Source organism: Eubalaena glacialis, chromosome 18, assembly GCF_028564815.1.
Source record: "Eubalaena glacialis isolate mEubGla1 chromosome 18, mEubGla1.1.hap2.+ XY, whole genome shotgun sequence".
Classification (NCBI taxonomy): Eukaryota; Metazoa; Chordata; class Mammalia; order Artiodactyla; family Balaenidae; genus Eubalaena; species Eubalaena glacialis.
The window spans coordinates 49,049,524-49,075,282 of NC_083733.1; the positions used below are offsets into that span (position 1 = coordinate 49,049,524).

Consider the following 25,759-nt stretch of genomic DNA (forward strand, 5'->3'; position numbering starts at 1 on the left):
AATCTCAGCTATTTAATTTTTAGTGGCTACCAGCCCACCTAGTTGGGCTGGGGTGGTCGGTGGGAGGGGGGGAAGCTGAGCGGAATTTCTGCTCTTTTCCTCTCCATATTCTTTACTTTCCTTTCGTGCTGTCAGGGCTTAGCATTTGGAGTTGAAAACTGGATGTCCCTGTAAAAAGAGGAATGGAATTGCTCACTAAGTATCTTTGCAAAGACATGACCTTTCTAAGGAAGGAAATGAAGAAGCATGTGGTCACAACCCATACTCACCACAGACTGGATTTTTTAGAACATTTGGAAGATGAAACAATCTACTCAATTACTGCCTACTCCACTCTGTCCCGCTCTCTCCCCAAATCCTGCAGCAGGAGGGGTTGTACCCAGGACACATTGCACTAATGTTTCCTGTTAATGGACATAGCTGGGTTAATTAGAGCATGGAATTCATGCCTTTATTCATACCTCATTCAACTTAAGAATTCATACCTTTAACACTGCTTTTTTTTTTTTGATTCATTAAGACAAGCTCATAGCATGTTACATATATATTTCCCCTCTGAGAATATCTCACTTTAGAAATCCTCTTGGAACATTGTTTATCTTCCCTGTCCTGCATTTGATCAAACCACAAATAAAAGAACCATGTGTCCAACCAAAACCAAGCAGGATCCACATGTGCGTGAAAGTATCGATGCAGAGACTGCTACAAAAGACAATAAATTGAATTTCCATGGATTAATGGGAGAGGTTTCCATAGATATATTCATTCTACCTGAAAATGCTCAGTTCTCGTTTCTGCTTAAGGGCAAAATCCTGGTGATGGAGAGGTTAAAACCATGTGCATGGACTGTATTCCTGGAGCTTCATTTTAAAGGCTTGGCTTTGGCTTGCTTTCATGCTTTATTTTATCCAGCCAGGGCTTGGTTCAGTCGTTTCACATTAAAGGGTCTGCATGTAAACCAGGAAATCTTTAGTTCAGGCAAGGGAGAGGGCTGTTGCGCTTCACAGGATGACTTCCTAGGGGGTGATGGATGCGGGGGAAGAGCTGTGTGCAGCAGCCGAGATCTGACCCCGCTGGCCCGGGAGGCGGCCTCACCCAGCCTTGGAGGGCAGGCGCAGTTGCACCCTATTTATGTCTGGGACACTCACACTTAGCCTTGTGGGGCTATTTATGGTTTCGGTGCAGCTTCCAGGGGGTTAAGTCGGGGGATGGGGTGGGGGGGGGGTCACATCTCAGTTACAGCTGCTAAAGCCACACAAATTGACTTTATTTAACACCTTTGCCCTCTGATTAGGCTACCAGATTGGGCTCATCACCTTCCTTGTATTCCCAGAACCCCCTTCACCTTGGCACCATTAGATAACTTTGGGGGGCTTTCCCAGGCCCTCACAGAGAACTGCATAGAGCACCAAGAGGGTATGAGTGCATCCCATGTGATACTCCGGGGTCACTGGGTTCCCCACTCCGAGGGTAGGCATGGCATCTCTGTTTCCCATGTTTCACCCGCCTCCCACAGGGATGAAGGAACAGTGAGATGGGTGCTTTGGAATGAGCCTCTTAGAAGCACCATCACCTGCCATCGTGGTCACCCTATTTGAGCTTCTGGAGATGCCAGTTGGGCAGAGAAGCCCAGACATCTGGGGGCTCTTATGACTGGGGAGTGTTTTTGTTTGTGTGTGTCTGGTGTGTATGTACAGGCTCCTATACACAAGAATCCCTGCTGATTTGTAGGGAAATCAAACTCTAAGATCCCCATCCAGCTTGGCTCCTTGCAGACGACCCTTGCAGCAGCATGGAGGCCACATCAAGGGAGAGAGGAAAGGGAGGGCAGCCTGGGGTGGGGGGGAGGCAGGGGACATGTGTGGTAGCCAAGTTCGGTTTAAAAAAATAAATACTGAAAAAATCCACGGCTTCCCTGGGCCTCTGGCTTCAGTCTGGGATTTGTCCATATTACATAATCGGTCACAAAGGTATTGTACGTTAAAGAAACGGGCCCATGCAATTGCAGCAAAGGGAGGGGGGACACAACGCCACCTTGACCTCCATCACCGGCGGGGGACCCGCCACCCGCCACCTGCCCCACGGTCTTGCCATTCTGCTGAGTTCCCAAGTTACTCTGCCGCCCAGAACATCGTTTGTTTTTCTTTGTTCCGAAGACACGCTACATGAGCATTTGCGTGAGGCCATCTGTATCTTTACAAGGAAATAATGGAACAGGTAGAGAATGTGTGTCGGTGTTCAATATCCTGACCCGTGGCTGTGCTCCTGCGCGATGGGGTGAAAGCCAGAAGTTCCTCTTTGGTGGGACTCAGAACCCTGTCCGTGGGTCAGTGCAGGTGCCGCAGACCTCCCCTCCTCTCCTCTCCTGTCTCTGGCTTTGCCTCCCTCCTGCAGGCTCTCATCCCCCCTGACAGTCCTGGGGAGGGTCTCTGGGAGGGGGAGCTGTCTCTAGCCAGGTCTTCTGCAGCAGCCAGCCGCCCCCCAACTCCCAGGGACTGCCCCCCTTCTTTTGGAAAGGGCCACCTCTTTTTTTTTTCCTGAAGGTGGCAGTGAAAGAAAAAAAATGACTCCTTTTGAAGGTTTAGGAATTTTATTACAAAACCGATGGAGCACGCATCCCCTTCGTCCCCATGTGTCCAGGGGCGCTGACAATGGAAATCCTAGCCCCACAAAGTGGTTCTCACCTGGGCCAGGCCACCCCTCTCCCCTCTTCCTCCCTTGCCAGGATAATTGAGGATCATAATGCCGGGGAGGGAGCTCGGCTCGAGGGCTGTCAGGTACCTGCGCGTCTTCATGTCATCCGTCAGCATTGAGCCCCTCTGTCATCTCTCCTCAGCCTTCAGCGTCGTGCTCTCTCATCGTGTTCATTATCTCGGCTCAGACCGGCCCTCCCCCCGCTCCCCCCATCCAGTAAATGCATCTTTGTGCAACTCTCAGTCTCCGATTATGAATCGATGATCATGTGGTATAAGAGAGATAGATGGCTTTTAGTTCCATCTTGTCTCCCCTAATTGTAAAATATTAGTTACATTACACTGTGTCTTTTGATTAATGGAACTTATTTGGAGTAGCCTATCTGAACCCTCCCCCTTCTAAAGTCCTCCACTGACTTTTGAGAATTGAGTGATTTCACTTAAAGCAGACAAATAGGCCCTTCAGCGGGGAGATAGTGAGTCTGTGCTACTGTGGGCAAGACAGGCTCCCCACATGAGCCGCCTGTGCCGGGAGAGGCTCCACCGGCCAGGCAAACACTGGGCTGCTAATACATGCCGCGAGAGGAACTAACTGCCTTCCCTTCCGTATTTCACCCCCTTTTTGGCAAACCTAGCCCATCTTGCTGACTTGCAAAACAGGATGTGAAACCAAATTGAATTAAAATTAAATAAATTGCAGATTGCCACATTCCCACACTCAGCCTGCGAGAAGCCAGTCAAATCTGAACTTTGATGGATTTGTGCTCTTGCTGGCCGGCTCCCTTCTCCCTGCGCAGGGCAGGGAGGCCAGGAGCATTCTGCAGACCACAGCTGACACCGGGAGACAACGTTTGTCCTTTAACGCAGAATTCACCTTATTTGGCACTATTTACTTAAATATGTCTGTCAATAAAGTCCTTGCCATACAAAAGGGAAGTCGGTGGCTAAATCCCTTCTTAAAAATAATCACTGCCTATCTTTTCAGTGTAAATTCAAGGACACGTTCACTTTCAACCTATCAGCTCAATTAAAAAGGTCTATTTACTGTCGATGTGTATAATGTCTATATCTCGGGGAAATAGGAAGACTGACTTCATAAACAAACTATCAGAAAAAGGCACTGCAGGTTAGGAATTCTAGAATGCATCTTGATAGGGGCACTTTCAGGACACATGCTGTATAAAATGCATGCAAATATTTCTCTTTATTTTTTAGGATAGGCTTAGTATTTTATTCTGACCTTTGGATTTTTATTTTTACTTTTATTTGCATGATTCTTGTAGACACTGCCTATTATGTATTTTCTGGGGATATGCTATTTCATTTAATGTACTAGAGGCAGAAGATTGATTTTATTATGTGTATAGGAAGCTGGTAATGTTTTACTTTATTATTATTTTTTTTTGAGAGCATAACAATGTGTTTATGGCTGCCAGGAAAAGTGAAGGGAGCAAAACAACCGTGCCTGAGTATAAAATTCACCCTGAGGAGTAGATGCCCAGAAACATGTCGATCACAGATTGGCAGGCTGAGCGCACGGCACTTCAGCCACCGCCCGCCTTCCACGCCCGTTTGCACGGGGGACCTTGCGGGCGTCTGGAGAACCAAGATACACGTCTGCTCTGGGTTATCACTCAGGTACCCAAAGTGCTACCCCTCCTATCACCCGAGCCTAGATTTCAGATTTTATTTATTTCATTTTTCTGTGTGTTTTGAGTCCTTGCTTTGGGGAAAACGTATGCTTGAGGACTCTTTGTTCTGAGTATCAAGGGACTTTTTAAAATGTCAGCTGAGTTTGGGCTGTTGTGTCTCATAAAACTCCTTAGGGCTTAAGATGTACTTTCTCCAAATTCTCATTAGCGGTGTCGTTCAGTTATGCACATCCGTCATATTTTGAGAGTATTTTATAGAATATTCTTACTACAGCATGTGAATGCATATTGACAATTGTTGGCACTTTTATATATTCCACGATACACTTTTATCTGTTATGGATCCATAATAACAAATGTGTAGTAAAAAGCTATATCAAAAGGCAGTTATCCCACATGCATAAAATGCTCTGACTTGGTCTCTTTAATTTTCTTACTGCAGCTTCTGAAACCCTCACTTCATCCTGATGGACAGCAATCTTTCATTTAAGTAAAGTGCGTGCCCGCGAGGGAGTGAGAGCGTTTCTAAGGCCAGCGGTGGCTCTTGTCTAGGGTAACCCCTGAGTTGGGGCTAAGAGCAGGGCATGAGGAGCTGCACACAGCCCTGGCCACCTCACCTCTGGCCACCTTCTGCTGGAGACGTGTCATCCCGGGGGACACGGTTTGGAGAGAAAGCAGGCAGGACCTTCAGGGACTGGGGAACAGTGGCCGACGTTTATGGTCAAAGCAGCAGGCAACGTCTGTGCTGAACTCTGGGTGGGTGTCATCAGGTGGACCCTGCCATGCTCAGATGAGCCCCTCTGACAGATGAAGAAACGGAGGCTTGCAGATGTGCCGGAGCTCGCTCAAGGCCAGGCAGCTGTTAAGGGCTGGGGTCAGGCTGCATGCCTCCCAGACCAGGCTCTTCTCGTTCCTCAACCCTGTCTGTGTGTCTTTGGAGTTAAGTCTGGGCTTTAACCGACTGCTTGATATCATCCTGTCGTTCTGAGGATTCAGTGAGATGATGATCCCTGTACAATCCCCGACACGTAGTTAGAGCTGAGATACCGAGAACACGTGTGTGAGGGGTGGTGGTGTGAGAGGCAACTTACCCTCAAATAGAAACCGGTCCCTTTAGGGAACCCTCGTTTCTTCCTTCCCGTTCTGGTTTCCTGAATCATTTTCTGGGAGAGTTCAGAAGCTCAGTCCCTTGGGTAGGCTTTCGGATTGGTTGTGGTTATTGTTGTGACAGTGTGGTTGTCAGACAGGGAATAAAAATTTGGAGATTTCCTCTAAAAGGAAGACAGCCAGGGCCTTAGGACAGTGCGTGGATGGGCTGCGTTTGGAGTGACCAGCAGGAGGTGGGGTCACCTGCAGCCCTGACTTCTCCATGTGTCACGTGGGATGGTGGGTGTGGAAGCTCTCAGCCAACTGCAAAGTGTGATGCACGTGTAAGAGAAGAGAATGACAGCAGTGATGGCGCAAAGGAAAGGAAAATGGGCAGGCGTGCTCGTTGGTTGGGGCTGCAGAATGAGGGTTTGCTGCTAGAGACCAGAAAGTGAAAATTTCAATGTGGCTTGTCGTTTGGCATCATGTATTTTAAAAAATAAAATAAACATCTGGTTGTTTGAATGCAAGTGAGATTCCCCTGCTTCCTTCCCTGCACGACCCACCCCCCCGGCCAATTTCAGCCAAGCTGTGTGTGTAAACACAGCCTTAATTGATATCAGGTTAGGGGAGTCTGGGAAACATGCTGCAATTCAGAACCCTGGGATGGACATCTTGAGACGTCTCCAGAAACCCAACAATAGGCATTTATTTGCCGAGCACCTACTATGTGCAGGGCTTTGTCAGAGATGGGCTGGCAGCAAATACCAACAAGACTGGACCACCGTCCTCAGGGAGCCTCTGGCTGGCCGGGGAAGGAAGTCCCAGTGCAGGCCAATCCTGCCATGGAGGGGGGAGGTTGGGCCCCCCGGAGTGGGCAGGGGGCTCCAGGGAAGAAGCTCAGAGGAAGGGATTGGAACCCGGGTAATTAAGCTCGAGATGAATTTGGTAACGAAGCCTCATTTAGTTCCCATTCAGCTCTAGTCTCCCTCTCTCTATAACGACACATCTATTTTGAGACTCAGGAAAGAAATGCTTCAATTTGCAAAGTAAATGTTTGTTTGGTTGTTTATTAATAATCATGTAAAGTATTCCATTGGCTCCTTTGGCGCTAAATGGCTGCCTCTCCAGTCTCATCCTTAAGGCAGGATCTTGGGGTCCTTTGATGGTTCAGAGAAGAGGGGTCTGGAGTCGGACCCCCTGGACTCAAACACTAGCTGCCCCGCTTCCTGCTTCACCTGGCTACGTCACTGATTGTCTTTACACCTTGGTTTCCACACCGATAAAGTGAGAGGACCTACTCATCGGGCTGTGTGAGGACTATTTAGATGCGATGGTAAAGCCCGTACATGTGATCAGGGGCCCCAGGCTTAAAACAAGGGCAAGGAGTATCTGATAAAAAAATGCACCTGCTGCTAACAAAAACGATATTTTTTTTCTCTTGGTGATGCTTGGTCCTTCTTTCCCTTCCAGTTTGGTCAATCACTTTAGAAGGAATTTTGCAGCGTGAGTAAAGATACTGGCTAAATATTATGAGTAATTTATGGCTTGGGGTCAGTGTGGCTACTTCAAACAGTCTGAGCGAGGAAAGGTAGAAGAACATATTTCCAGGGGAGCAGGTGGTTGGAGGTGGGGAGGGAAATCCATTTGTGTATAGTCTAAACTCCTCCAGAACAAAATCTAGACTATCTTCCCAAAGCGAACCAACCAGCTGACCAGTCTGTGGAAGAGGCAGAGGTGACCAGGAGCCCTCTGTATTAAGAGCGGGGTCTGCTCTGGACCACCTCTTCCTCCCTGGTGGCCCAACCCCCTACAGACACATGTGAAAGAGACAGACTTTGCATCTGGGCCAGTTGTCCCAAAAGGTCTGTGGCCGGGGATGAGCCCGCCTCTGCCCGGATCCCAGGCCACGTGTAATAGGAGGATCCTGACAGTAAAAATCTTCTTGTCACTGAGACATTCCTCAACTGTTAGCAATCAGTTTGGAGGTGGGGAGGATGGGGGTGGGAAATACCAAAGGACATCAAAGAGGGTCTCACTCCCAGACTCTGCTCTGTTTCAAGGCTCTAATTTGGGAAGGTTGTGTACTAAATAATTTGTGAGCCTCCAAACACGCAGGTTATTGTTTGTGGACAGATGGTGTATCACGTTTTATCGCTTTTCCTTCTGTGGGTCCTCATATGTGGGACTGGTGTGCATTCTGAAGTCTTTGTCTCCTTGCTAAAATCTCTAATCTGAAACAGGCAATCAAGCACAGAGGCAGGGCTTCAGAAGGCATAATCAGAGTTTTAAAAGCAAAGGGGAGGGGGAAAGCCAGAAATCCAAGTGCAGTTATGAGGCAGATGTGTTTGCAGAGAAGGCGAGAGGTTATTAGGGTATTAAAAGTGGACGAATGAAAGGGACTCTTCTGAGCAGGGGGAGAGGGAGAGCCAGGCCGCGGCGGCAGGCACCAGGGCGCGCCCGGCGGGGCTGGTCCCCCACCTTCCCCGGGAGCCCGGGAGCTGGGGCGATGGGGTCTTTGTCTCTGCAGGCGGCCGTGGCGGGGCCTGGGAGGCCCCATCTTGGAGCTGCGGCCGCCCTTAAGAGCTAAATCATGTTGATCTACAGGAAGGAAATGAAATAGACGAACTCTCTCCTCTTTTCTTCCTACGGATTTTTCTTTTTTATTCTGAAGATAGAATTACTGTTTGTAAGCATCTGAAAGTCATTAGAGGCCCTGCAGTCTGTCAGGTGCCGACACAAGAAACTGCTGAAACCGAACGGGTGCCTGCACCGAGGGCTGGGAATTTGTCATGTGCTGATGAGCAGTTATAATAATATATGAGCAAATCACAAGCATTCTGCAAATTAATCAAATTTTTTTCCCCTTCTCCCTTGTCTCTGGGAGAGTGGCTTTGCAGGCAGACGTAGGTGAAGCAGTTTTACTCACAGATGGTCGCTCTGGCATCAGATGGAATTTATATAACAGTAATTCTGATTTCCTGCCAAAGTAGCAGTGAACACACCAGGGAGATTGTAGAAGGCGAGTCATGTGGTTTTGCTGAGGTTGTTGTGGGAAGTTGAAGGGGGGAAATCTCAAATTTTCCTCTTTGCCTTTACTGTTTTTGCCTGAAGGGCCAGAAACGGAACGCCATTCTGCCATGGGCGAAATCCATCACATTTTTTCTTGTGACTTGTGCTGAAAGAGTGCTTCGCAGCTGTTGGGACTGCCGGCGGTGACAGAGCCCCAGGACTCCTGACCCTGACCCGCTCCTTACAAGAGGGAAAGGGGAGCAGGTTCAGGAGGTAGTCGCACCGCAGGCTGCAAGGAGGCTGTGCTGATGCCTCGAGAGCCGCGCTCACTTACCCTCCGCTCCCCGTGGCATTGCTAAACCTACAAGGGCTTTTCTTTTCAAGTGTTTTATTAAATGAAGAGTCTAACAGCCCTCACTTTAATTACACATGGGCCCCGTGTATAATGCCGCTGGATTTACTCAAGTAGTTGAAAACGATGGTGCTGGTGATTAAACTGATGGTCTTGGTTTAGCAGCTCGAAAACCTGGAGTGTGTTGGTGTGTAACTGTGCGTGCACGTGGGTGCCGGCCCCAGGTCCCGGGAGGGTCTCCCTGCGAGCTGACACCCCCTTCTCCCCCTAAACTTCCCTCTCCTGGGGAAACCCTGTTCTGCCTGGTGTGAAGGGGGACGACACTTGACACTTTGGGGACCACGCTTGAGAGTGGATCTCACCGCAAGGTGCCTCCCCTGCAGAGGGGAAATGATACCAAGATGGCGTGTCAACTGCATTATGCAACAAAGTCCTGCTGTTGTGGGGTTTTTTCCTAATGTAAAGCCCTGCCCATTTGTTTTGGTTTACGTGACTACAGAGAAATAAGTGGATTAGACGGAAACTTTAGCATGCTTCATTGCAGCTGGGTGCCGACATCTGTCATTCCTCAGCCGTATTCTGGATCATGCCAGCCAGAGAAAGCAAAGTCTGACACCTTTGATTTTAGAGAGAGCCTTTTATAGGGGGAGAAAAAGAGAAGAAAGGAGTAGCATTTCCTTTGTGACTTCATAGGAAAAGCTACCTCTCTCCTGTGCTTTATTTATTTTATTTTATTTTTGGCATGTGACAACATTAGTGGCACTCAGAGAGCGCTGAACGTTGAAAAGTTTATGTTTCCATCTCTCCATTTTAGTTTGTAATTTTCTATTGTTCACGGTACCAATTTGCTGAATTGGGCATGATAAAATGTAGCTATTTAAAATATATCCAGTGTGCCCATCTATATGGATATATACTGTGGGTATGGATTGCAGGTGTCTGATCCATTTACGAAAAGAGGGATGTGTGATTCTCTCTCTCACATAAACTCACATTAATACAGTACAACAGCACTGAAATTTGATGGCATATGACTGGCCCCGCTGCATTGTTTTTGGTGAGATATTCTACAATCCACATGAGCCCACCTGCCTCCCTCCCCCAAACCATATGAGCTCCCACCCCAAGAAATGTACTGTGTTTATGAAAGATGTGAGTGGGTAGTGAAGTATCCACAGATAACCTTGGACACCAGCTTTTAGTGGATCGGCTGTCTATATACTTACAGCATTTTGTGTTGGGTGATTTTGTGGGTTTGTCCCCTCCCCCCATTTCTTTTCTAGTGAGGCACGGTGCATACCACACCCTTGGCACACGCCAAGTTGCAACATTGGCCTGCCTCCCATAGTTAAATTGTATAATAAAACAGAACCTACAATTAAGGGCTGATGTGTTCATTTTAAGGGACACGATGGAAAACAGGAAACAAACCAGCAGAGACCACCCACTTGTTTATTTCACTGGGTGTGTGTGTGTGTACAGGAATGCAATTTATCTGCCACATGAAAAACCACAGGAAGGCTTCACCCCGTGACCCTGCCTCACCTGGAAGGAGGTGAAGCTCTGCTTGTTAGCCTCAAGACAGTACAAGGCAGAGGTTGAGAACTCAGGCCCCCTGGTGCCAGGCGGGTGGCTGCCTCTGGGAAGATCTTGCCAGACCTTCTGACTTTTCCAGATAAACTGGTAATCCATGTCTTTACATGAAATTTCTTTGTTCTGAAACATTGGCAGTACCTTAAATCTTTTTAAATGTAGTGTTGGGGACAAAACTCCCAGCCTCCAGCATCCAGTCCCTACTCTGTGCATCACAGGCCTCCTAAAGGGAGGGAGAGACCCACCAAGCCCGAGTCACAGGAAGCCATTAGTGAGCAGTGACTGATAGAACAGTGAAGTGCCTACTTATGTAGGCCTTTGGTAAGTGCCCATGGGGCTCTGACGGCTGGGTCCTGAGGAAGGCTTCAAGGATGAGTTGAGGCTTGGTGGGGTCTGATTGGAAGGAGATTTCGGGGCTGGAGTGGGCAAATTCCTGGTGGCAATGGCAATAAATATTAGGTAAGAAGGGGTTGCAAGTTGGAAAGCCAGGCTAAGGAGGCAAGATGCCCTGGTAAGAAATAGGGAGCCATTGAAGGCTGGAGAGCAGGGATGGGCATAAGCACGGAGGGGATTTGGGGAGTGGCATGGTGTGTAGAGCGTGCCCACTGCCTTTTGGTCCTTCTGGTGTCTTTCTCCTGTTCCTAGAGTCCTTGCTGTTTCTGGGGTGGGCTGTTGACCCAGTGAACCTGATGGTGCCCAGAGGTGGGTTCACATGGAGCAGGGCTGGCTGTTACTGCATCTGCTAAATGCCTACTGCCCACCTTATTGCCACAGGAGCTTCAGATAACTGTATTCAGTCCAGTATTCCTAAGGAGTGAAGATATGGATATTAAAAGTATGAATAGGAGGTGCTGCATTGGCTAATTTTAGAACCCTTCCTATTTTTGTCATCTCTTGAGTACCACCTTAATAATTTTACTTAATATTTATTAAAAGCTTTTTAAAAAAGGTAGCTTTATTTTAGCAATACTATCCAACTTTGATTCACTCTTTTTTTCCTAAGGCTGTTAACCTAAAAAGTGGTCAGCTCAGTTCTATCTAAAATCACCTCTGTTAGTGTGGTGTTCCAAGTACCTCCCTTCCCCAGAAATGCTGGGAGAGAGAAGAGAGTTTCAGGAGGGCAAGGTTTGCTGTATGACCCTGGGTGAGGTTCCAGCCCCTCTGTTCTCTGGCTCCCGCCTTGCATTGAAGGCAGTGTCCTCTCATTTTGGTCTCTCCCAGCATTTCTCTCAGGATTAAGTGCGCTCACCCAGAGACAAACACTGGGTATTGTTAGAGGATTATTATATTACACATCTAAAAATCTCCAAAAAAGGAACGTAAGTTCATCCATCGACCCTTGGAAGGTTATTTAATGATAAACATAAATGCTTTCATAAAATCTGGGGAATGATTTAAGATCTTGGATCAATAGTTGCCTGTGAGTGCCAGTGGCCGGGCCTACGCTACAGTCTGGCTCTCCTGACCACCCAGGCAGGCTGGTGGCTCGCTGAGCACATAGGCAGCCTGGGACAAAGAAATAAACAGGATTTAAGGCAAAATCTGCATGGCGTGGGCCAGAGCATGGAATGAAGTCACTGAGGAAGGGACCACCGTGAGGTCAGGGGGAAGGAAGGGCAGGACCTCCTGAGGCTGCTACTTCTGAGGTCCTGGGCTGCGGGGAGAGGTGGGGAGAGGGCTGAGCTGGGAGGATCTGGGGGACTCCGACACCCCTGCCAGATGCTCTCTTCTGCTGACATCTCCTGGAATCCAGCCTCATCTTCTCAGCTTTCACACTAACTGAACTTGAACCTGAAGCTGCAGAGAGGCAGCAAGACAGTGGGTTGAGCCCTGGCTGCAGGCTCAAAGGGAGCTGGTGCAAAGCTGGGTTTTCTGCCTTTCTCTGGCTTCGTGGCTCTGGACACACACCTAGCCTCTCAGGGCCTTGGTGTATTTAGCTGGCAAGTGGAGACCCTGACACCTGACTCTAGCATTGTCATTGGAATGACCATTCCAATTCAAGACTCCCACACAATAGGCACTTAATAGAGTATTTGAACATGCAAAACTATATCTAGCAAACGTTGATTTAACTCTTCTGATGTGCCACACGTTGTGCTAAGCATTTTACAGGCCTTTTCTCATTGAATCCTCTCAACCCTATGAGTGAGCTATTATTAGTACACCCATTTTAAAGATGAAAAACCTGAGACTTGGAAAAGTTGACTAGCCAGCCCAAGAGCGTGTAAGCTGTAGAGACAGGTAAAGTTTGAATCCAGGTGTCTGGCTTGAGAGCCCACGCTCTTCACACCGTGCCTGAGTAATGCAAACGCTGTATATTGGTAGGGCTGTATCCAGCAGGACGTCCCACCCCCTCCTCCAGGAAGAGTTTCCCTGTCACCTGCTTGGCTTCATTGGGGCCACACTCTCAGCTGTCATCTCCTGATCTGGGGTGTTGGGCTATCACCGTCCACTGCACATCAACCAGATTCACTTTTTAAGAAAATTTTAAAATAAAAATTTAATTTTAATATAGATTTAGAATTACAAAAATGTTGCATAGGTTGTACAGAGAATTCTCATATATCTCACGCCCATTTCCCCCTATTATTAACATCTTACATTGGTAGGGTACATTTGTTACAATTAATGACCCAATATCGATACACTATTATTAAGTAAAGCCCATATTTGACTCAGGTTTCCTTAGTTTTTACCTAATGTCCTTTCTCTATTCCAGAGTACCACATTACATTTAGTGGTCAGGTCTCCTAGGACTCCTCCTGGATGTGACAGTTTCTCTGTCTTTCCTCGTTTTTGATGACTTGGACAGTTTTGAGGCATATTGTGTAGAATGTCCCTCAGTTGGGATTTCTCATGGTTAGACTTGGATCGTGGGTTTTTGGGGGGAAGGCCACAGAGGTGAAGTGCCTTTTCATCCCATCAAATCAGGGTACGTGCTCTCCCCCTGACCTTGGTCACCTGGCTGAGGTCGTGATTGTCAGGTGTCTGCCTGTACGGTTCCTCTTTCCCACTTTCCACACTGTAGTCCTGTGAAGGAGGTCACCATGCAGCCGGCACAAAGGAGTGGGAGTTTCAGCCACCTCCTCCAGGGGGAACACCTGTGTAGTAAATAGTTTGGAATGCGTGGGGCATTTGTACTTTTCCACGTAGGTATTGATTCAATCATTTAGTCGTGACAGTATGACTTGTGGATGCTTACTTTATCATTTACTTTGTTGCTGAAGCTGTTCCAGCGCTGGCCACTGGGGGCTCTCTCACTGGGCTGCGTGGGGCTTTACAATACCCCCATCAATGTATGTGTTTGGAGCAATTCCTTGCTCTCTGGCACAAAGTGCTCCAGGATCATCTTGTGTATGTCCTGCTCCAGCCCTAGAATCAGCCATTTCTCCAAGGAGCCCTGGTTCCCTTTTCTTGTGAATGGTATTAGAAATCAAGCTCTGGGCTAAGTGTGCTTGTTGCCACTGGGATATCATGGGTTCTGGGCCCTCTCGGCTGACAGAAAAAGGAAATATATGTGTGTATATTAACCCTTGCATATACTCACATCTCTACGGTATGTATCAAGCTAAACACAAGTTCACACTGATGTCTCCAATCTATTACCATATGGATCAAAATTTGCTTTTAAAATAGTAAAATATTTTTTTCGATAGTGTTTCAAATTTAAACCCAAATCACAGGAAATTTAAAACCTAAAATTATTTATACTAAGGATATTCCAAAGTGTTTTAGCATCTTTGATTAGATGGATGAATATTTTTTTGAAAACTGAAAACATAAATTATGTACCTGATTAGAACCATTCTTGCCTATTTAGAATTAGGGAAATTAAATATATATATATATGTAACGTGTGCTACTGAGAAAAGGCTCTTACTATCAGCTCAGTGCAAGTTTGTGTATATTTTTACCCATCTCATTGTCCCTGCCGAGCCTGTTGAAGCTTGAAGGATGGCTGGGGTCCTGGGCAGGGACCCTCCTAGTTTGCAGCTTCAGGTTCAGAGTAGCAGACACTGAGAGGGAGCAGCCGGTGAGGGCCAAGTGGACACCAGGCACTGCCTAGGAGGCCTGACTGGCTGGCCAGCCCGCTGATACCACCCAGCCTGGATTCATCCCAGGCCTGCCGGCTGGGGTCCACCTCTGGGGGGCCGAGTTTCCAACTTATCCAGCTGGCCCTATAGGTGGAGCCATTTTCTTACCTACCAGCATGCAGTTTGCAAATGTCCTTAGTTTCAAGGAATCCAAAGGGCTCTGGTTGGGGTGCAAGAGGGGGAAGGCTGTTATTAAGGAGTCTTGTTGGTACTTCCCAAGCCTCATAGCCCTGTGCATGCCAGCTGCCTCTGAGGGCTGCTTCTCTCCAGGTCATTACCAGGACCCTTCTAGAAAACAACGCCACAGAACATGGCTGCGAGAGACCCTTCTGTGGTAGCTTAGAAATACTCCATGATCCTGTGCTCCAAAGAAGATATTGCAGAAAGGAAAATGGGAGTGTCACAGGTGGGTCAGCTGTGGGCTGCTGCAGGCCCCAGAAAGCATCCATAATGCTGCTGGTCACCAAGATTCTTCCTCGGCCAGCCTGGACTCTCTCATGCTTTCCAGCCTTCTTAGGGGTTTACACCCACCCAGTGTATACGTAAGTGTGGCCAGGGCTGATCTAGAAGCCATAGCAGCAATGTTCCTCTTCATTTACCCACTGTTGTCTTTTTCCAGTTATGAACAATGAAAGGCCCCAGTGTGACTGATCTGAAAGGCTTGCCCTGGTCTGAGAGATGGCTTGGCAGTGTGAGGACACAAGGGGATTGTCCCTGTCACTGTTTACCTGGGCCAGGGACCCTACTCTCCACCACTTACATACATGACCCTCTTCTGGACCCTCTTCCTTGTGTTGACCACGGAGCGTGAACCATGATTCTGGGGATTGCTCCTCTCCATGCTAGGAGGCCCTTGTTCCAATGTCCAGAGTTGTGCCTCTGTCACAACGTATGGACCCTCTGGCAAACAGCACATGTGTCTTTCCTCAAGAATGTTCTTTCTCTCTTGGGGGTCCTTTCATAACCCCCCATTTTGAGCCATCTTTCAACGGGAAACTGGAGTCTTGCTCGAAGCTAGATGTCCTTCCCTCATGAACGATTGGCCCCTTCCTCTCTCCACTAGGGTCTCCAGTAGGTTGCAACCCCTGAAGGCAGTCGTAAGATGTGTGGGCAGCCATTCAGCATGTATTGGGTGGGCCTGTGTCAGGCATGTGGAATAGATGCCCTTCCCACCCTCTCGGTGCTAGAAGTACTGCATCATTCCAACAGCAATCTGCTCAGGGCAATGCATGCAGCAGGTGCTCAATGTGTGCTCAGGGAAGTGGGCTAGGGTCCAGGAGATGTGTGATGTGAGCTTTGACAGAGAGAGAGCTTACAAAGCCCTGTGGCTTGGTACCAGCCATGGGCTCAATACCAGTCTTTGACGTGCGTCTGGAGGCCACAGTGGTGCTTGTGTCCATAAGGGGTGTGGCATGTGACATGTGTGCGGTATCATACATTATAGCACACATTCCTCCAGGAAGTTCATGGATTCCCTCCTGGAGCATCCTTGGGTCTGATCAAAGAAAGCTCTTTGTAGAGAATCTTCCCACAGGTGGTTTGCAGGGAGTGACAGGAGGGAATGGTGAGATGAGAGTCTGTTCTGAGAAAACCCTAAGGTTGAATTCCTGATCAGGAACTGGCTAGCTGTGTCTACCTGACTTTGGACAATTTTTTAATCTTAGTTTTCTTTTCTGTAAAATGGGGAGACGTTTCTCCACCATATATCCCCACTGGTGGTCATGAGGACCATTGAGGCAATTCCTATAAATGTGCTCTGATGAGTGGGTGTCGGACTGTTTTCTCACCACCCTGGACTAAGCACCAGAGGTTGGTCACTTATCCCTCTCCCCATCTCCTCTCCACCATCCCTCACTTGAGCAGAAACCACCAGCATGGAAAGTCTGGAAGCCTTGTGGACACAGCTCCTGCTCTTCCCCAAACCCAGCTGCCCACAAGTGTGGAGCTGTAATTAATGGATGGTTCCCCAAGGGCAGACATTTTCCTCTCCCCCTTAGGTGCAGAGAAAGAGAAGATATTTCCATCGTAGCAAGTAAGAAAAATGTCTCGTTTCCCCACTTTTGTTATAAACAATGTACGACTTGCTTTCTCCTTACTCCTCCTGACCCTCCACACTGTATACATATTTATATATTATTCATAGTGGATTAAAAATGAATGTGCTCTTTACCACGGCTCTACGGCGCGGTGACAATACAAATTAACGTATGATGTACTTACTTTTTGCATGGCAGTGATGGGAAATGTTGATGGCCTCAAACTGAGAGATAGAGAGGGGTGGAAAGTGGGCTGGTGGGGGGAGTGCACATCTAGCCACACCGTCAGGGCCTGAGGCCCTGCCTGCAGACGGTGATGGGGGCTATTCGGGGCAGCAGCCTCGCTGCAGAGCTGGAAAGGCCCTTTCCCTTCCCTTCTCCCAAGGAATGAGGTCCAAGCTCCCCAGGGGTCCTGTGGGCCCTTCCCCTGCCCAGCTCTCACCGAGCTCCACCTCCACCGTACTGACCTGCTTCCATGCCCCTGCACCCACCCAGCCTTCCTGTTCTTGCGCCTAGGGTCAGGCACGTCCTCTGTCTGGGGTAGCATTCCTCTCTTTTTCCCTTCTCTTGGCTACCTCCCTCTTTCCTTCATCCATCCATTCATCCATCCATTCATCCATTCACCTATACTTTTGCTTGAAAAATACTCGATGGATATCTTTGACATCCCAAGCTCTGTACTAGGTGGTGAAAAACAGCAGTAATCAGAAAAAACAAAAAACAAAACAAAAACAAAACCCCACAGTCCCTGAGCCATGGAGCTGAGAGTCGGTCTTGTGGGGAAGACAACATAATTGTTTATTTGTTGAGCTACTCTTGTTGGATTCTCTACTGTGGAAGAGAAGAGTTTGCTATGATGAACCTCAGTGGGTCTGAGGGGACCCACACAGGGGAGGCCTTCGTGAGGCTGAGGCAGCTGCGCTGAAGGATGGGATTACAGTAATTCGATGAAGTAGGCGAGGGAGCGTTCTCGTGGAGGGAATGGGACAGGATAGGGCCAAGGTCCTGTGGTGAGAAAGAGTATAAAGTATATAAAACATCTGGAGAGCAGAGAGGTCCCTGTGGCCAGAGGCAGCAAACTCAGGGCTTTGAGGGCAAAGAGGGTGGAAGGGCATGCAGGGGCTCACGTTCCTCTCAGCTGAGCTCTCGGAGCCCCCAGCCACCTCTACCATCTCCCACACTGCATTCCCTCAAAATGCCAGCCTTGTACCGGAAGAGGAACATCTAGATGCGAGATCCTTCCCACATGGGCCTGTGACCACAGCCCAGCCCAGCCCAGCCCACGTTTGCTGAACTTCGTCCAAGGGAAATGCCTCTGCTAACAACTTGTTTCTTTGGACTCTGGAGGTCTTCCAGTTCCCCAAGCCCCCTTCAAAGGCAGGTGCCCAGAGGAGAGACAATATCTCTGGCTTTAATCCAAGACCACCTGGGACAAGACCACCTGGAACAAGACCACCTGGAACAGGCAGGCTAGTGTGAAACAGTGACACACAAAATGCTGGTCGAATCAGTGCTTTTGATGAAGAACAAAGCAGAGCCTCCCTTGACCAGGCTTAGATAAGCAACACGATGACAACAATGAAATCAGCAACCATAGCAATGACAGACTGCTGACATTCATATAGCTCTTTGTCACTTACAAATTTGACACACCGTCTCATCTGATCCTCACAACAGGCTTATGGTGTCAGTATTAGTATTATCCCCCCATTTCCAAGGTGTGGAAACTGAAGCCTTGAGAGATCAAGTGCTCACTCAAGGTCAGACAGAGGGGAAACTGAAGCTTGGGTGTTAGTAGCCTCCCAGCCTCACAGAGAGGGGAAGCTAAGCTTTGAACCCAAGCTCCTGGTCGGACTCACACTTCTACTACAGGGCAGGAGGACACCTGGAAGCAAAGATGCAAAAGTGAGAGAGCTCTCTGTGGTCAGGCATGTGCAGAAAAGGATCTCCTGTGTTCAGAGGGGACAAAGGACACCCTGGAGGGCAGTGCTTCTTTGTGGTGTTGAACTTGAGAGAGGCCAGTGTTTTGATGCTCTCCTCAAATGGGGAGCTGGCAGGGGTGGGTGCACTTATTCTCTTAAATTCAATCACCAAGAAGGGCTGTTAGACTCAACTCTGTCTTAAAGCCTTTGCTACTTCTTAGAAACTGATGGACAGTAGCAGCTTCATTGCCACCTATAGACCCAAGTGAATGGCCACCTCCATCTCCAGTCTGCCAAGGTGGCACAGGCAGCATGGCTGGTCTTTCCTCTCATTAAAATGTGATGGATGGAAGTTTGCAGAGTTTGTTACCCTGAGGGCTTCTCCTCAGAGGACAGTTGACTTGCCTCCACCTGGAGATCTGATTTCCTCAGAGCCCCACATCCACTGCAGCAAGAAGGTAAGAAAGGTCAGCGCAGATTTCCACGGTCCCTCCCGCTGTCTCTGCCTGCAGGTGGGTCCCTTGTTCTGTCACACATATCGAAAAATCACAGTAGAATATTTAGTGGAGCTCTCAGCTTTGGGGTTTGTTCTGAAGTCCTTGCTTATGTTCTTTGACCAAAACCTAACAAATCACTGTGTTTGTGCCAATACCAGGGACTTCGAATGGATGAATGGTATAGAGAAATATGAAACTTTTCATCCAGATTTAGCTGGACTGGGAAATGTATCAAGTTTCCAAAAGTGCTTTGCATACCAACAGCTTTCTGTTTGGGAGTAAATGTTCTCATCACCAAAGGATCAACCTTTCACTTACATTTGATTCTTGGGAGAACACAATGCTTTCTTCGGGACCCGTCTCAGCTCCTCACAACCACCTCCCTCAGGATGGACCTCTCATTTCTTCAAATAATTTTCTTCTTCATCAGTCTCATGGGAAACTTTCAACTAACCCCTCACAAAGGTGTATGTGTGTGTGTGTGTGTGTGTGAGTGTGTGTGTGTGTGTATCCTACAAAAACACATTGTAATCATGGTTCTCATAAGGATTGGAGAATTAGGACATCTGAGTACTTTATATACACTGGAAATTTGTTTTAAAGTCAAACCGTCCAAGTTTGCTATATCTTAAGTTACTTATCTGTGCAATAGGGTTGATATCCTTAACAAAACTGCCATAAAGCTCAAATATGAGGTTAAACATACAAAAATGTATGTGAAAACCTGTGGGACGTAGGCCTTTGGGATCTTCAGGTGCTACCATTATCTACAATGCTTCTACTTACAAGGTATATTGCAAAATCAGGATTTACGATGATTCCAGTATTGTATAGACTTCTTTCTACAAATGTACACATGCATAACATTATACCCTTACATGTAGCTCTCCAGCTCACCTAAGTTAAAATAAAAACTACTTCAATACTAATGGTTTGACCACTGAAGTATCCAAATATGCCAGAATTATTGTACATCTTTGACTCTACCAAGAAATAGAGATTCAGATATAACCATAGGATAAAATCATGATTAATATTTTAAAATCAATTGGTGGGAAAAATATACTAAGTGCTTTTATGTCAAGTTGGCCAATTCAAAAAAGCTCTTATTGTGAATAAAGGTGATACTTGAGGTTCTCTGTTTGGTTTGCTAAGAGGCCTGTGGGTCCCACGGTGACACAATTTGCAGAGAGGGTGGCTTCCAAAGGTTGTAGCATAGATTCATACAGAAATGTATTATTCAGTAATAATAATAGAAAATATAATAAACAGCTTTCATAGATGGGAAAAAAAAAAACAATGGAAGAATGGAGGAACCAGTGTGAATCCTGGTGATCTGAGGTAAATTTGGTAAACAATACCTTGGTTTGGTAATTTTACTGCATGGTTCTGCTAGCCTTTTTGGATCATGGTACCAAGAGTTTGACTCTATTTATTTATTTTTATTTATTATTTGGAGTCCTTAACTCCAAAGACTTGTCAGACCACCATGATTTTCTCCATCAGTAACTTATTGCCATGAAATAAATAAATTGACAAGTTAGCCCCAGCTTTTTCTGAGCCATGGTAATTAGGATAGTGGTCACCCCTCCTCTGTGAGCTGCCACAGGGCTGCCCCTGGTGGGAACCCAGAAAATATAACCCATTTCTGAGAAGATTTGGACAAAACTTTAAAAACGTTTCTTAGGCTTCCTGAGAGAAGTCTCAGCTCTACTCCTCAGGTTCTCTGAATGACCCTCAGTTGGTTCCTATGCCTCCAGCTACAGATTTGGGCCCTCTTTTCTCCTGCTCAAGAGCTGCCCTTTCAGAGAACCTCAACTCCTCCCTCACTGAGCTCTGGGCATAGCTTCATGTCCACAGGGATGACGACTTCATGAGTTGGATGATTGAGTCTTGGGATCTGTTGGAAACTCACTGAGGCCCAGCTTAGCACTGACTTAGATTCATGATTATGGTGGGGAGAATGGGCATGGCTTTTCCTATCCCACTGCCACTGATCAGAACCACGATTCTTCCCTTCAGTCTATGCTCTAACTCCAACGTGATGAAGAGTAGGGCCATGTATATTCTTCGTAAATATGCTAAGTCCACTAGAGATAGAGTCTCAGTTCTCCTTCTGCACCATCCCAGGGTCTTCCCTGTCACCTGTGTGAGGGGCGACCGAGCCCAAAGGGTGGGGTTGGAGAGCAGGAAGGTAAGAAGTGAATGGTGCTTGCGAATCCTTCTCGTACTTGACAATGGTGGTCCAGGCCCCTCCTGCTGACTGTCTGTGCTCTTCCTGCTGTGGAAGGCTATGTGGAAGGGCCAACAGCAAGTGCACTTTTCTTGGGTTTCATTTGTTCTTACCTCCATGGACTTGCAAATCGGCTTTTGCAAGTGGGAAAGTTGATCAAATTCAGCCTTGTGTTAGGTACAACAATAGAAACAAGAGAAAACTCTATCCAAAAATTTGTATTCAAAAAAAAGGCAAGGTGAAGCAGTAAGACAATAATGCAGTCCACAAACAGTTAATGCCTGCTTGCTCTGTGCCAGGTAGTGGGCTTGGCACCAGTGCTATTAAGATGACTATGCCTCCTGCTTCAGGAACACACAGATAGTCATGGTGATCAACACACACACAGCAGCCCCATAAAACATGCATCCCAGTTGGGCAGAGCCTTGAAAGAAGAATGGGGTTTGGGTCTGCAGAGAATAGAAGTATTTCAGGGAGAGGGTAGCACAGCAAGGGTATGGGGACCCTGTGGAATGAAGCCTTTTTGCAGAGACCATCTAATCATTTGGTTTGGAGTGGGCAAAGGGGGGGTGCTCCCAGGAGACTTGAGAGGTGCTGGGACTGAGCTATGAAGGTGAGGGGGTAGGTGGCCATCAAAGATTTGGGCAAGGAAATCACAGCTGAGCTTCTGCTTTAGGTACTCACTGTGGTATCCCTGGGGAGGACGGGCAGGAAGTGGGGAAACTAGAAGCAGGAAGCCCTCTTGCAGGCTGCCATGTTCATAGTCTAGCAAGAGTTGGTGTACACTGGACTAAGCTCAGAAGGGGGGGGTTGGAAGGAGGAAGATTCAACAGGTAGAATGGATTTGCCCAGGGGCCAATTGGCTAGGAGGGAAGAAGGAGAGAGCTAATTCCTGAAGCCCACTAAGAAAGAAGCAAGAATCTAGCACTGTGTGCAATTTGGTGAGAAAATGAGTTTCAGCTCCAAACATTTGGTTGGCCTCCAGTTCCTCAAGAACAAGACTGTTTTGCTAAGTAGATACACAGGACTTCTGCTGTTACCATTCTAGAAAAAGTGCTGAATATGCTGTTCAGATGTTTTCTGGGGTAAACGGTTGGGCCCATTTATTTACTTGTTTATTTTTCTGAGCAAATGAAATCCAGCCCTGGGTCTTGACCTCTCTGGGTGCTGGGTAGGACAGCTTCCAGGAATGGCGTATCCACCGTTTCCCAGCATCAGGCAGAAAACAACTGTTCCATTATAACTTCCCAAACCAGATGCTTTACTGGTTCCTTAAGATGGCAGAAATGTGTGCACGCCTGCTGTGCATCCGAACAGAGAAATCAAGCCTGAAGGAGCAGGTGGGTTTCACACAATCCGTCTTCTGTTCTGATTTATAGCCTTTCTAGTAAAGTTTGATTCCAAGCGTCACTATTCAAAATCAGACTTCTTTAAAACTAGGTTGTCCTTGATTATCTGAATGTCCAGGTTCCTCTCTGATACCTTCTGCTGCCTCCTCTTGAAACCCTGAGATTCCCAAATTCTTCCAGCTTGGCACTTCCGCTCCACCCAAGAGCAAGGCTTGGGTAATATCCCTCTCTCACCCCACCCCAAACACCCTCCCTGGTCACTCTTGATTTGCTTACCAGTAAAGAGTTAGTGGGAGGATAAGAAAGAGAACTGGGTTGGAGACCTGAGTCAGAATCTCAGATGGAGGGATTTATGGCTTTTTTGTGTGGAGCTAGGGTCAGCAAAGTACAGTCCAAGGCTCAAATCCGTCTCCTGTCTGTTTTTTTTTTTTTTTAAAGATTTATTGATTGATTGATTGATTGATTGATTGCTATCTTGGGTCTTCGTTTCTGTGCTAGGGCTTTCTCTAGTTGCGGCAAGCGGGGGCCCCTCTTCATCGCGGTGCGCGGGCCTCTCACTATCGCAGCCTCTCTTGTTGCGGAGCACAGGCTCCAGACGCGCAGGCTCAGCAGTTGTGGCTCACGGGCCTAGTTGCTCCGCGGCATGTGGGATCTTCCCAGACCAGGGCTCGAACCCGTGTCCCCTGCATTGGCAGGCAGATTCTCAACCACTGCGCCACCAGGGAAGCCCCTCCTGTCTGTTTTTGTATGGTCTGCAAGCTAAGAACAGTGTTTACATTTTTAAATGGTAGGAAAAAAAACCCCAACAAGAATAATATTTCATCACATATGAAAATTATATAAAATTCAGATTTCAGTATCCATAAATAAAGTTTTGAATTTCATTAACAAAACTTTGGCAATTTATTTCCTCTCTTGTTGTATTAGTACCTACATCATATCTTTGACCTTGGCCTGCAAAGGCTAAAATATTTGCTACCTAACTTTTTATAAAAGAATTTCCAGGTGTTGGGGACTTTCTCTTCTGTCACCTAGAAACTCTGAATTAAAAACTCTGGCCACGATGGAAATCCCTGTCCAAGTTATTATTATTTGGTAACATTATTTATCCAAGTAACTTATTACTTATCCAAATAGATATATGGGCTGCCTCTTCATCCTTTGCCATTTGATTTTTGCAAGGCAATAACGCTGATGATATTGATAGTATTGGCAATCATGATCATGGTCCTTTGAGCGTTGGGGGTCGGGAAGGGGGGTAAGCAGCAGAGCTGACCGGCCACTCTTTCTGCCCACAGGTCACAGGCCTTTCCAGTGCCGCTACTGTCCCTACAGTGCCTCTCAGAAGGGAAATCTGAAGACCCACGTCCTCTGCGTCCATCGCATGCCTTTTGACAACAGCCAGTATCCCGACCGCAGGTTCAAGCGCTCCAGAGTCGACTCGGAGGCTTCTGGGAATTTCGAAGACCCCACAGCTGTCAAGGCGGGGAGCTCAGCGGAGCTAACGGAGGAGGGCAGCAAGGCCCAGGAGGAGCGCAACTGAGCCGACCAACCCGGATATCGCAATATTATTTTACACAGTTTTCAGATTATGCATCTGGTAAAAGAGTTTGCTAACTGCATTCCAAGGGGAAAAAATCATGTACAACCTCCCCTCTAGTGTATAGAACATTTAAAAAATTTAAAAAGATATCTATATATATATTAAAAAAAAAATCCCCAGCCCTTGAAAATGGCTGCTAAACTGTTACCCGGCAACAAGTATTTCCAAACAATGCAGGTGGGAGAAAAGCGATTTCAGAAATGCTTGGTGTCCTCCGAGCTCAAGGAAGCTGGGGGCCCTTCCAATGCTAGAGTCGTCTTTGTTCAAAAATCATGCTCTTAACTGAAAAACGATACCATCTAAATGTTGCCTTGAAGATGGAGGGGCTGTGTTTTCATTGTTGAAAACACCTCTATAATCTGACACCAGCTGCTGTCATCTGCCTCGCACCCTAATGGGATGTGTTGGGAGGCGGCCGCGGTGCCAGTCAGACTGGAGCGGTCACTGCAGAGAAAATCAATTCACGTGGTGTTGTAACTGCACTCTCAGAGAAACCTTAGCCGGCCCGCAGCCAGCGCCAGGGCTGACCGGCACTGCAGAGGATTGCCATCTTCAACGTGCATTTAAAAAAAATCCACAGCCAAATGAATCAATGGTCAGGAAGTATCTGCAGACAAATGTCCAGTGCAGGTTTGATGAGTAATTCCTTTTTTTAGATCAAATTGCAGTATGGAGGGAAATGCTTTTTTCTTGGTTGTCTTTTTTTTTTTTTAATTTTTGGAGGAACTTACAAGAAGGTTGCTAATAAAAAAAATTTTAGGGGTACATGATATAAAATGCTTAGAAAAACTAGCCCACCCTACCCACAGAAGGTGCTGGTGAGGAATGGAAGTTTATGTAACAATAGATTGTTTTTATTATGATTTTAAAAATTTTACTTGAAAGAAGGCTGCTTTGGTCCTTATTATCAGATTTTTTTCATGTGTTAGTTTTTGTAAGTCTCACAGACACAAAGCAAGATTTTCTTCTCCAGCAAGCTCTTATGAAATAGCTTGTATTAAAATATGAGTCTAAACATCCTGCTCTCTATCACTAATGAAGAAAACTGTTTAAGTTAAAATGTCTGTTTTTGTAAAAGAAATGTGTTCTATATTTTTGTAGATTTTAGATTTTCTACTGATTGGATACTCCAAATTTATCAAGTTCTGCACCACCCAGAGGGAGATTGGAGAGCCAATAATGAAACAACTCATTCTTTTAAAAAACGATTTACGAAGACTAGTTAATGGTTTATTCCTGAATCTGCTAGTGTGGTGTCAAAGTTCAGCCTCTTAACATACTTCCTTTGAGTGACACGAAATTGGTGCTGTTGCTTGTGATGGTGGAGAAGTATTGAAGTATTAACTTCTTCTAAAAAAAATCATTCAGACTTAAAAAAAAAAAAAAAAAAAAAAGACAGATATCTCCTTGCAGGCTGGGAGCACAGAATAAAACCCCAGGGCCTTAAAAACTTCAGCTCTGCCTACAGCAGTTTACAAAAATACTAAACTGCAATCAATGTAAATAAAATGCTTTGCTATCCTGAGACCAGAAGGAATCTCAGGCTAATAAGGAATCCGGTTTGCATATGCTGTCGAGAGGGTGACATCCACCCGGGGTTTCAGTGTAAACGTGGTCGCTGTACAACGTGGACCCAT

General features: G+C 46.9%; 1 protein-coding gene across 1 annotated transcript in view; it reads left to right on the forward strand.

Annotated features, from left to right (window-relative positions):
• ZNF536 (zinc finger protein 536) overlaps positions 1–24,062 on the forward strand; it is a 228,384-nt gene extending 204,322 nt beyond the window's left edge. The window contains exon 4 of the mRNA XM_061173614.1: positions 23,818–24,062. Coding sequence (XP_061029597.1) covers positions 23,818–24,062 — 245 coding nt within the window. The remainder of the gene's footprint in view (positions 1–23,817) is intronic.
• The last annotated feature ends 1,697 nt before the right edge of the window (positions 24,063–25,759 follow it).